This window comes from Hypomesus transpacificus, chromosome 11 (assembly GCF_021917145.1).
Source record: "Hypomesus transpacificus isolate Combined female chromosome 11, fHypTra1, whole genome shotgun sequence".
In the NCBI taxonomy this organism is placed as follows: domain Eukaryota; kingdom Metazoa; phylum Chordata; class Actinopteri; order Osmeriformes; family Osmeridae; genus Hypomesus; species Hypomesus transpacificus.
In genome coordinates this window covers 15,216,998-15,229,262 of record NC_061070.1, presented here as the reverse complement: position 1 = coordinate 15,229,262, position 12,265 = coordinate 15,216,998, and the positions used below count along the sequence as shown (strand labels likewise).

Sequence of the window (12,265 nt, the reverse complement as noted above, 5' to 3'; positions counted from 1 at the left end):
TAGGACATTTCTAAGGCATAGACCTAAATTGTTTTTAAATAAAGTTTTATTTTTTACACACACCCACCAGAAACAATACACAAACAAACATTATTCTACCCAAATAAAGGGTCTAAAAGTATTAGAATTCAACATTGTTACTTTATATATACATACTGTTTTGACTTAAACAAACAATAAATAACATGTAAATTGTACAAATAAACTTTACATTCAGTTGCATTGTCACTTATCAAATGTCTCACACACAAATCAACAGATTCGGTATTCATTCTTTTAACTCGTCAACCAACATTCAGTTCCATCATATTTAAATCCTTACCCAAGTGTGCTTATATAGTATAGATGGAAATTTAAACCAGCTTCACTTAAAGCGAACACACCATCATCCACAGCAGCATATGTTAGCACTTTCTAGGATCATTTTACTTGGTTAAAGGTATCCCAAAGTATAATGTTGTCGTTCCTTCCTTGCTCAGTCCTAAACATACTAAATTCCATCTTGGTAGCCAACAGATCATTAAAATGTGCAGAAGTACAGTGTCAGCCTTGACATTGGCCAGCAATATTGGCAGCTCAAAAAAATCAAATAAAAAAGAAATAATCTATTAATGACATTCTGATAGGACTTCACATTATTGATCAATGAGCAATAAAATGAATAAGCTGAATTAACCAATCTACTGGGCAGATTTACTTTCACTGAAGTTACACAGGAGGTTTTTGGCTCCACTCTGCCAAGCAAGAACACTGTCCATAGGGGTCTTTCCATCCTGCAGAAAGATAAAAGAGAGCAATGCTTTAAATAATCACCTACAGTAAATGTCACTTAACTATTAAATTCAAATAACCACCGCCATTAAAATCACATTTTGTGTTTTAAACGTCTCTCAGGTCTAGGTGTTTGTAATAGTATGGCAGATGATGATAAATGCTTATAAAATGTGAAACTTGTCAAACAGAACCGGTATATACTTACACTATTCTTAGTTTTAAGACTGGCTCCATACATCATCAGCAGCCTGATCATTTTGAACCTATTTATCCTCACAGCATCGTGCATGGGTGTGTCTCCATCCTGGATTGACACAAAAAGGCCTTTAATATAATGCATGGCACAATTAAAAACACAACCCTCCTCAATTGACTTGTTCACAGAACACTGGCAACCCTTTAAAGCAATATTGGCCAGAATGATTTGTCACAACCAGCAATATCTGCGATTATTCTATCCAACTGATTCAATGTGAGTCACTTTCATGAAGGGCTGCGTACCCTGTCTTTGGCATTGACGTCGGCTCCACAGTGGATAAGGTGCTCTGCACATTCGTGGTGACCAGTCCTCACAGCAACATGAAGAGGAGTGCTTCTCAACTGAGAGAAAGGTCAAAGTTCAAAGGTAGCATCACAAATGCAGCGAAACATGCATGGATGGTCACAATGATTGGCTACAGATGCGTCTGATGCATTCGTCCTTGATGCCCATACCTTGTCTCTGGAGTTGATCTTGGCTCCTAGGTTGAGCAGAATCTCCAGAGCAGGCAGGCTGCCCCCTCGGCAGGCCCAGTGAACTGCTGTGGCATCCAGCTAACAGAGGAGAGGACACCGTTAGACTGGATGTGCGCATTTGTGTTCGTAAAAGACGGACGGACACAAAAAGAGGGTTGGAGAGTCAGAGAGGGACAAACTGAAAGAGGAAGAATAAGGCAGAAGGAGAGAGATGGAGATATGGAGGGATGTGATTACTTACTTTGTCTTTGTTCTCGATGGAAGCTCCAGCCTCAAGCAGTATCTTGACAATCTCCACATGTCCCTTAGATGAGGCTTTATGCAACGCTGTTCTCTGGAACTGCAAAGAGAAAGAATTGGCTAAATATTGATTTACTTGATGTCTTCTGTAAGATCCATTCATACCCCATTAGTTTCCCTTCAACTGAACCAGACCTGCTGAGAATCGGTCAGTACTTACATGATCACTGACGTTGGGGTCTCCTCTATCTGACAGGTACTTCTCCACCACAGGGAGCTTGTTCTCCATTGCTGCTTTCAGAAACATTTCCTGATCCACAGTTTCGGGCTGTCACGAAACAATAACAAACATGATCACACACACCATATTGTTATCACGAAGTGTCGACTTCTCAAAGAGAGAGCGACAGAGAGCATGTGCATGAGAGCGAGAGGAAAAAGGGCAAGACAAAAAAAGTGGTTCTTACAATGATCTCTGGCTCAGGCTCCTTGTATACAGGCATCTTCCTTTCCCTCCTCCTCTTCCTCAGTTTCATGATGTTGAAGAGGTCATCCACTGTCTCCAGCTTCAGTCTGCCTGCTTTGTCAACCTGGGGAAAAGACTTGATGATTGGTTTGAACACAATGTGCCCTGTGTTTCTTTGATAGACTACAAAACACTTTTACCGGTACATATTTTTATGTCAACCTTTGAAGATACAAAGTATGTAGACATATATCTAAACAAATGGTGATCTTACATTGAGGGCAATGACGGACACTTCCTCCGGCACATGGTTACTCTGTTCAGGAGGAGACAGCTCTTTGTGGGATCTTCTGTCATCATGCTTTTCTTGATTAACAGCGGCTTCATATACACCCCCTAAAAACCCATCAGTTTCCTGGCCCTCAGACCTCTTACTAGTGACCTAAAGAGAGAGAGAGAGAAATAGAGAGAGAAATAGAGAGAGAGAGAGAAATAGAGAAAGCGAGAAATAGAGACAGAAATTAAATTGAAGGCTATTGGTATTTTCAGGAATTATCAATCCTCTACCTACAAAAGCAATGAACTTGTGCAAGTCTGGACAAAAGCACATAGCATGTCTTTTCAGACCATGTCCCTAATCCCCTGAGCCAGGGATGGGGTCTGTCTTTAGAGAAAGTCATGAGGCTGTTGCTAATAAAGGCGTGTTTAATGTCCCAGCCCATTCTGTCTAATCACATGCACTGCTGTTGACTTGGCAGAGCAGCAGAATTATTATTAGGAATCAGTCTTTCATCAACTGAATCAAGAACCAAGTTTTATGTCAATTGTGTCCAATGGATTTGCAATGTTTTCCCCTCTTTAAATAATGTCTATCCATGGCATCTCACAGTCAACACCATTCTGTGCACCTAAACTAAAGTCCTATAGTGCCTCAGACATGCATATAGTTGTTAGTGGGCAGGACCTACCAGTTCTTCAACGCTCAGGAGTCCCATGTTTCTCTGTGATGTGAAGTAGTCCCCGCAGTGAGTAGTTCAACAAACTCAGTGATCAGTCAGTGTCTGTTCTGTGTGAGCCTCTCATCCGCCATCCATCTCTTATACATTTGGGACACCCACACACACACACACACTCGCTAGTAACCACGCCCACGTGCAGTCGCCAAAGCTGTCAAAATGTGTCTCGTCACGCTTGGCATGCGTCCCTGGAATGCAATGATGTAGGCGCAAGTGGTGGTGACCGATAGAAACAAGAACGTATTGGCAATAGCTGCGACCACGGGGACATGTTAGTGGACTGACCGACCGACAGAGCAAGCTATAGAGCTGCTGGTCCCAGCTAAAAATAGACTCACTTCCTAACATCCTCTGCTAGCTGTCTACTACTCGGAGATCAAGGTGACATTTCAGGATGCCAAGCTACATACCGACAGGAAGAATGATGACCAAATTTATCAGCAATGCTCGGCCTCCCTATATGTAATAGGTGAAGTGAAGTGACCAAAGCTAGCAACTCGTCAAGAACACGTGCCACATGAGTCAGAAACGTAAAAATATCTATACGCCGTGTCTTGACAACTTTTTTTTATAATTTGGAAACACGTTGGATATTAGGAATATTTAAAGGCTACAACATTTTCCCGCGGTACTTCATCAGAGCAACATCAGTTCTGCTCAGTAGCTTTCGTTTAGTGTTAAGCCGCTGGGAATCCATAGAAGGACTTGACATTTTAATATAGGCTTGTGTGAAATGCCTCTGGAAATATATCTTGTTTAGTCTATTATTAGCAGTGTAAATCTCGTGGCTACACAGCCTTGTTTGTGGGAAAGTAATGATACAGTTGAAGCTGTGGTTGTGTTACGGATGAGAGAAAGAAAGCACCCAGAGCTCTTTATTTAGGCTACTCCATGTAGACCTACTGGCAGCAATTTAGCAATGCAGTTTTGCCGATTATGCTTTATTCAGATTTGACAGAGGGGAAATTAGGAGGTATGAAACCAAACAAATTCTCACATCCTTATTCCTCCTAGGTGACCCCACAGTGTTTTGCTCTCTGAACATCATCCCTTCAGTAGGCTAATTGAGGATATCACTCTGTATGTGTGCCACATGCCGCAAACAGACCTGAGGATTAAACCTCACACAGACAAGACAAATGACACTTATAGACCAGCTGTTAAATAGGACGGGCCACAGACAGAGAGCCTACAGTGTGGTATGGCGTTCGTCCTAACACCTGTCAATGACGGAACATGATCCACATTCAAGTTCATTGCTGGTGAGAGGGGAAGCAGTGGAGTGAGAGAGGGATACATGAAGGTAGTATTAGTGTTTAGGGGATGAACAGGTAAACAGAAAAAGACCCAAGCCAAGAAAGTTAGGGGTGGGAGTTAAGAGAAGGGGAAGGTGTGTCTGTGAAAGATGAGGTGTGTATGTGCATGCGTGGGTGGGTTGGGCGCAGGGGGGGGGGGGGGGGGGGGGGGGGGCGTGGAGTTGAACAAGTAATGATTTATAATACAATACATTTTTACCAAGTTCAATTGTAGGACTTATTTAGACCAAGTTTTTGTACTATTTTGTTTGTTTTACTGTGCCACATTTGGAACCTTCAACTTTAGAAAATTGTCAGCATTTTTCTGTCCTATATTAATATGTTTCATCTGTCTATCTGTCAACTGACATGACTGGTGTGTGAATAAACAAAGACTATCTGAAGCTGAGACAAGCTGCCGAAAGACACAAAATTGCTGTTAAATATAACGGCAGCCTGTTCTTCTATAACAGCAGTGAATGTATGCCCATGTATGTTTGTGTGTGTGAGAGGAAGTAAATATATCATGGCTTCAGCTGTTAATGAAAGTATTTCAGTTGTGATCACACCCTACCCATGTCAGAAATGGGTCTGGCCAGTGGCTAGTGCTAGTCTCTGGGTGAAGTATGACAAACATGGAGACAGTAGATTTGATCATTTTTAGCTTAGAAGGAATCCCAAATGAGCTATCGCTTCATTACATTGTGGCTTTTAGTTGCTTAGAAGACATTTCTGCTTTCCTATTTGATTTAATTGGTAGGCTTCTCGTTGGTAAAACTTGTTGTTCTGGAAACCAAATGCTATTTTCAGTCTTTATGGAGTGACTAGCAAACGTTGCCTTGGTCTTACCTCCACCTCCTCACTCTCTTTCATTATTCAAATGATCCTTGTCTTATCATAGCCACAGCAGCTTCGAAAGAGAATGGACAAGATCTCAGGGCAAAGAAAAGCCTTATCTCCGTCTCTCATTCCCTCCCTCACTCTTTCTCTCCAGTTCTCTTTACATGAGACAGTGCCTCCTGTTCTCATTCTATTCAGCTGCTTTTGAATGAAATCAATAGGGATAGGTTTCCCAGTAAAACAAAATAGATCTGTCAAGGAAATATAACATCGCCTTTGAAATATCAGAGATGTGCACTGTTTTCTGTGTAGTGTTCCCAGGGTGCCGTATAGGGGGGAAAAGTTAGGACGATTCTAAGGGACCCAGGTTGACAGGGGCCCCCAAAAAATAGAAAAACGAATATAAACTATCAACAACAAAAAAATGAATGGGCCCCAAAATTCCTGGCGGCGCCCCTAAGTGTTCCCATAGTTTTAATCAATGATGGATGGATATATTTCAATAAAGGCTACATACATCTGCTTCGGTTAAATACATCTGATTTATGGTGTTTATACTTCCCAAGCTTACTTGTGAGTCGTAGGAACGTGTAAAAATATATGACATCAGATACCTCAGTAGCTGGAATTATGAATAGTGCCGCACAGCTGCGCCTCTAACTAGTCGATAGATCAATGTTATTGGATATCTAGAGCTAGATATGTCTTACATTTTGTTATTTTATGACGTTTGGTAGAATTCAAAATGTAAAAAGAAAAAAACTACAAAAAAACGGGCATTTCACTTCAGATCGCTGCTGTTCCCGGACCTGAGTGTAAGAGACACTTACACACACATACACACACACAGCCTCCCCGCCCACTTTCATCTGCGTGTTTGTGAAAAATGTGGCTTGTTCCGTATTCTTGCCGCTAGTTTGTGATGGCCGTTTCCTAGCTGAATTGATAAAAAAAACTCGTTGCGTACAGGACAATATGTTCATCGAGATCACGCCGGCATAAGTAGCGGTAAGGACTTTTTATTGATTAATCCGATGTCATATCGTCAAACTTTATGCTGTAATGATGGTATGGCTAATGCGTGAGGATGTTGACATGCGCTGTGAAGGAGGACTGGAAGATAAAACGCATTTCAGCTCTAGCTTGCAGTTTGTGTCGTTTTTGGTAGCAGGCTTCAACCGGTTCAGTCTATGGTCTGTCTACTATAGCAAACGCTCCGTGCAACTTTGTTGCAAACATGGTGCGTAGGCTAGTATTGCTACAGTAGCTTCCTTGGTAGCTTATGTGGTTACATTGTTGTTTTGACTCAGGTGACGCAAACCTGCCGATGAGATAACGTTAAGGGCTTCTCGGTTATGGCCATGAGAAGAGCATGTGCTTCTCACGAATTTATTAACTGCGTGCCAGAGATTTTTCTAGCTGAACAACCCTTTCAGTTGTAGGCTAGCGTTACTTTTAGCGTTTATCTCACCACGACCGACTGCTTCTCTCTTTTTGAGTCGACACAGCTATTTATAGTTTATACACACGTGTGTATGTATGTGTGCGTGTGGCAGTTTTGCCGTGTAGACAGGTGTTTAACAGAATCTTGCAATGGAATGATGGTGTGCACTAACTCATCTCTCTCCTTGGACTGAAGTTATTGAAGTAGTACTGAGTTTTGCCTGATAGTGACCTGTCTAACCCATTCTCTGTGTGCTTGCAGACTATCCAAGGGTACAAGCAGTCTTCTGTTAGAATGTGCATCGTAGCACAAGTGAACTGGCAGAGGATGAAGATGAGGATGACTACTCAGAGCTCACCCCAGATTCTTCGGGGACCACAGGCACATCTGTGAAACTCTGTGCTGGGCTGGTCATGATGGCGGAAAGGAAACACCTGGTCAGAGAGTTTAATCACTTCATCACATGCTATCTTTGCAAAGGTTACCTGATCAAACCAACAACAGTCACAGAATGCCTGCACACTTGTGAGTAGCACGGACACACACTCACACACACTCACTCACACGTTATTTGTCTCAAACAAACCAGTGCATACCAGGTATCATGATTCATAAGCACAAATTCACAATAACTGTGACCACGTCTTCATGCAATGTTTGTGGACAGACCAACAAAGCGGGTTACAGTATAGAGCTGCAAGTCGCAGCTAAAAAAGACAATAATAAATTTCAATTTTTCCACAGTTTGTAAGAGCTGCATCATCCAGCACTTTGAGGACAGTAATGACTGTCCTAAGTGTGGCATCCAGGTCCATGAAACGAACCCTCTGGAAATGCTACGGTAAAACACAAATGACACAGCCATTATATGTCCTCATTAATCAGAATCTATCTACACGCACTGTAGATTCTGGATCTGAACTTGTGTGGAGACCTTTCTCCAAATGACCCAGTGCTCTTGGTCTTCCCAGATGTGACAACACTCTGGAGGAGATCATCTTTAAACTGGTGCCTGGCCTCAGAAAGAGTGAGTCCCTCGCCACAACCTAACCAGAATTAGATCATCAACATATCTCTGGTCCAAGTCAGTCAGTTTAAAACAAGTCTAAACCTTGTTGAGCCTAGCCAGCGGCCATCTGGAAAGCTGTTTCAAAGTAGGTCATGTTGTTCATTTAGGTAATGTAATTGATTGGGGTATAACATTGTGTTGGTGCTGTTTTCTTTCTGGTTGTTGATGTCGACTAGAAGAAGAAGAGCAGGAAGCCGAGTTTTGGAAGAGGAATCAGTTGAAAGACAACGGGCCAGGTATGAACACATTCTTAAGATGTGCGTTCACATAGCAACTGTTAGAAGACTATGCAACAACACACCAGTTGCATTTTCTCATGAGCAAAGGAGAGCTGAGCTGTTCAGTTGCTATGCTACAGGGGACGGGCTCAGGTGCAAAAAGCAGAGGAGTGAGGAAGATGAGGATGAAGATGATGACTACCACCGGAGCGACCCACAGATCGCCATCTGCCTCGATTGTCTCCGTAACAACAGTCTGTCAGGGGAAAACACAGTCAAGGTATGCGTGTGTGACTGCAGCATGACGGGTGACAGCGTGACCTCCGACCCACCCTCATTATTTGTGTGTTCTCTGAGCTCTATACGAATGATTCCTCATTTCTTCTACACTGCAGGACCTGATCAAGAGATACATTCGCTGCTCCAGTCGAGTCACCGTGGGAACCATCAAAAAGTTCCTCAGCCTGAAACTACAACTTCCAAGCTCCTGCGAGGTGAGAAGCACGAGAATGCCATTGATACTGGCAGTAAATATTACGTTAAAAAAAAGTCTCATACTATAAAGTATATCCGAGTGTGTTGTACATAGAATTGTAATTTTGTGGTGTGTGTGTGTGTGTGTGTGTGTGTGTGTGTGTGTGTGTAGCTGGATGTTCTGTGTAATGGTGAGATCATGGGAAAGGACCACACTCTGGAGTTCATATACATGACCCGCTGGAGACTACACGGTGACAACGTAAGCCCAATCACCAGCACCTTCCATCATAGCCATAACATCCTGAGTTACATAGATTACTGGCCATTCCCTGTCCTCCTAAACGGACAAACATGTAGGGTCGGAGTGGGAGGTTGGTGGTTTGAGTCTTGCATTTCAGGGAAAATAAAATTCAGACTAAATTGTTTGATAAAGAAAGATATTTTCGACAGAATATGCTTTATCTACTATTTTTTTCTTCCCAGGAAGAAACTTTAAACAAAACACTTAAATTAGAGCATGTGAGAAAATGTGAGTGCGCCTCATCACTTTTAATGTTAAATTGAACTCACACCTCAGCATATTTTCAATACGCATTAGTCAGTGTCAGATAAGCTTTAGGTGATAAACTCGGTGTTCGGTTGGCATTGTACCCAGTAAACCACAGCCTCAACCCACTGTTCTAGTGGGCCAAACCAAGTTCAGCTCAGCCTTCTAGGTGTGGACAGTGTTTGAAGAGTGACGACAGCTGTCCCTGTGGGGGGTCCAGGCTAGAGAGGGAACCAGGGAGACAAAGAATGGAAGGAAGGGAGGGAGAATGAGTGGAGGGGCGGGAGCTGGTAGAGGAGAAAGAATTGTCAAAAGTCGAGAAAGAGACGGAGCGAGAATTAGAGAGTTCCAGTGTCGGACTAATCACCTGACAGCTCCAGGGTCTCTCCTGTTGCTTTCCCTGAACATTCTGATCGAGGCAGGCCTGGCTCGCAGACAGAGCACCTTACTGACATGCCGGCTAGCTGGACAGAACTCTGAGTTCCTGTCCTGCTATGCTCTATAGGAACAGACACTATGTTTAGACGACACAGTGAGTATGCAAAACAAGGGGGGATCCAGTTCTTCCAGTCATTTACAATCAGTCTTTAATATGAGGTGCATGAAGTGATCTCTCTTGTCATGGAACTCCTAGAGAACAGTCTAGACTGTTTGATGCTGCCAACAGCTAATAGTTATGTTACTCTGTGAGTTGTTTCTGAATGTTTCTGTTCAGGGATAATACACCCACATGTGTTTGTTGATTGAGGAGCTATGTTATAATGCCTATTTCTTCTCTTCCCTCAGGCTTATCCTATGGTTCTGGAATACAGACCTAGAATAGACTTTGGGTAAGCTGAACACGATTTTGGGGAAGATGACACAATGGCCAAGCGCCACTTTTTGAGAGAAGGACTAGAAAGACTTGATTATGGTGGAGTATAGACTTTTCAAAACCCTTTTCAGTTGTTTTTCATCCTTTAACATGAGGTTGACTTGATGTTTTTCATCCTTTAACATGAGGTTGACTTGATGTTTTTCATCCTTTAACATGAGGTTGACTTGATGTTTTTCATCCTTTAACATGAGGTTGACTTGATGTTTTTCATCCTTTAACATGAGGTTGACTTGATGTTTTTCATCCTTTAACATGAGGTTGACTTGATGTTTTTCATCCTGCCATGATTTCTTTCTTGTTGCCTGTGCCCTTCCAGTTTTGGTGCCAAAGTCTCCTTCAACATTTACTGCAAACTCACACTTAGTTTAGTTATAGGTGTATCTCTCTCAATGTCATTATGCAAGGTTATACTTACATGAGCTAAGCCTTGGACTGTTAATTTATGTAATTATGTCAACAGAACACTGGAAATAAGAAAATGTATTTTCCAGGTCTTGCTCAATATCTTTCACCAAGAAATTTTGATGACAATATATTTCTGATTAGTTCTTCACACTAAATAAACAAATTAAACACAACATCACAGGACATCCACCAACAGGTTCCAAAGGGTCTGAATCATAGACACACATCTTGGCTCCTGGTCCAGTTAATAGCAGGTTTGACATTCACTTCTGCAAGCAGCTATTAGACGACTACAGCGCTTGGATGCCTGCAAGATAGAGACAGGAACACTCACAGGAGAGATTCGATCAGCCTGAGATTGATGTAACTGCTATCCCATGTGCAGCTTTAAAGATACGCCTGTCTGTTATTAGGCTGTGCATGTTAAGCTTTGTGGCATGAGATACTAGTACCACTGCATCATGACCTCTGTAATTCCATACAATACAGTGCCCAAAAAGCTGTCTAGCTGCTTCTTACGTTAAACTGTTAATGTGATGTTCAGCCTCTCAGTCAATACACACTGGTGTTGGTAGATATGTCTGTCCTACTGCACTTGTTCCTACTGCACTTGTTCCTACAGTGTGTTCCTGGGTAGACTGCATTATTACTGTACTGGCGTCGGTAGCAGTAAAGTTTTTGTATATAGACAAATCAATTAAGCATGTACATATTCAAATTGTTTTATGAATAATATATTCTATTTTTAAATGTGTGTACCTGTGCCTGAGTTTTTGGGGGAAGTTCTAGAAGTTTAGTCTTTTTCTGTACCTAGCTATTTGTATTCTGTTCAGGAATGAATTAAATGTTTTTCACTTTGCTTCATGTATTGGACTGTCTGTCTGACTGACCAATGATGAAGAGGAAAACGAGATGAGTGATGTATTTTCTGCCAGTCAGAGGAAACCAGGACAGTGCTACTGATGATATCCCTTCAGTATACCCACTGTTCTGAGTTTTCTCTCGCGCACACAGACACACCATACAATCATCATCACACACACACGTGTCCATCCACTCTCACACAATTGTCCTCACCTGTCCCTATCGCTGTTGCTGGAATGTTTCAAGGTCAGAGATATGTAGGACAAATTCCCCCATGGACTTCTCATACACATCCCCTCAAACCCCCGTCGTACCAGAGGGACCTTTGGAATGATAGATTTAGGCTACATTCAGCTAGACCCCTAACCCAAATACCTCACATCACAGTCCTGTTTTAAAACTGTCCTCCCAACCATATACTTTCCATTTATGTTTTAGTAGGCTTGTTGCCATCTTGACAGAACGTCTAGAGGAGGGCTCATCTGCCATGAACAGTAGCAACTGAGGTGTCTGATTTATAACATCTCACTTAATGGCAGGGCTTTTCAAAGCACCATTAAGTGTTTTCTTTTTCTTATTGAGAGACATAAGCAGATGTAGCATGTTGTGACAGGAAGGAATATTGCTATGGTACAGAATGTCGGTTTGATAAACAATCCCTGGGGAAAGCGATCCCCTAAAATTGCCGCCTCCTCTTTTGTATGTGAGCCGGTCAGTCTGCTGGATGTAAAAATATCACCTCAGTATCATAGGGTAATGGGAATGGACTGGACTAGATTGGACTGTGGCACTATGTGTCATCATGATCCACAAGGGCTCAACTCTCATCGGAACCTCAGTGAAATACGTGTCACATAATACTGGGATCTTAATTCTGTCTCTGTCAGTCAGATATCATTCATCATCGCAGGTCATCTTTGTTGTCGTCTTTCCTATTTTTTATCCTACTTAATAAAGACACATTTCTGGTTAACCAATGATGCACAACCTGATACAGA

The 12,265-nt window shown here is 42.2% G+C and overlaps 2 protein-coding genes across 3 annotated transcripts; one reads left to right on the top strand and one right to left on the bottom strand.

The window, feature by feature from the left end:
* Positions 1 to 28: 28 nt before the first annotated feature.
* Positions 29 to 3,316, bottom strand: ankrd1a (ankyrin repeat domain 1a (cardiac muscle)). Its single transcript, XM_047029335.1, has 9 exons — positions 3,184 to 3,316; positions 2,490 to 2,657; positions 2,217 to 2,339; positions 1,970 to 2,077; positions 1,751 to 1,849; positions 1,489 to 1,587; positions 1,276 to 1,374; positions 980 to 1,078; positions 29 to 773 (listed from the first exon to the last, which is right to left on the bottom strand). The coding sequence occupies exons 1-9, from the start codon at positions 3,208 to 3,210 to the stop codon at positions 681 to 683; spliced, it is 915 nt and encodes a 304-aa protein (XP_046885291.1). The 5' UTR covers positions 3,211 to 3,316; the 3' UTR covers positions 29 to 680.
* A 2,895-nt stretch (positions 3,317 to 6,211) lies between these two features.
* LOC124474147 (polycomb group RING finger protein 5-B-like) lies at positions 6,212 to 11,271 on the top strand. 2 transcript variants are annotated; one of them, XM_047030062.1, is made up of 9 exons: positions 6,212 to 6,374; positions 7,072 to 7,335; positions 7,555 to 7,651; positions 7,782 to 7,837; positions 8,059 to 8,115; positions 8,238 to 8,377; positions 8,493 to 8,591; positions 8,744 to 8,833; positions 9,908 to 11,271. In XM_047030062.1, exons 2-9 carry the CDS (start codon positions 7,224 to 7,226, stop codon positions 9,953 to 9,955), a joined length of 699 nt encoding a protein of 232 aa, XP_046886018.1. In that variant the 5' UTR covers positions 6,212 to 6,374; positions 7,072 to 7,223; the 3' UTR covers positions 9,956 to 11,271. The 2 variants fall into 2 exon arrangements, with proteins under 2 accessions (XP_046886018.1, XP_046886017.1); XM_047030061.1 differs by having other exon boundaries at positions 8,056 to 8,115.
* Positions 11,272 to 12,265: the final 994 nt, after the last annotated feature.

What these genes read in the sequence shown, in the direction of transcription:
- LOC124474147 (XM_047030061.1), top strand. Translation starts at nt 7,224, where the DNA reads ATGATGGCGGAAAGGAAACACCTGGTCAGAGAGTTTAATCACTTCATC. An exon ending in GTTGAAAGACAACGGGCCAG is followed by an intron (nt 8,116 to 8,237) that starts GTATGAACACAT and finishes GCTATGCTACAG; the next exon opens with GGGACGGGCTCAGGTGCAAA. An exon ending in GGAGACTACACGGTGACAAC is followed by an intron (nt 8,834 to 9,907) that starts GTAAGCCCAATC and finishes CTCTTCCCTCAG; the next exon opens with GCTTATCCTATGGTTCTGGA.
- ankrd1a (XM_047029335.1), bottom strand. Translation starts at nt 3,210, where the DNA reads ATGGGACTCCTGAGCGTTGAAGAACTG. An exon ending in TCCTGAGCGTTGAAGAACTG is followed by an intron (nt 2,658 to 3,183) that starts GTAGGTCCTGCC and finishes CTCTCTCTTTAG; the next exon opens with GTCACTAGTAAGAGGTCTGA. An exon ending in AGATCAACTCCAGAGACAAG is followed by an intron (nt 1,375 to 1,488) that starts GTATGGGCATCA and finishes CCTTTCTCTCAG; the next exon opens with TTGAGAAGCACTCCTCTTCA.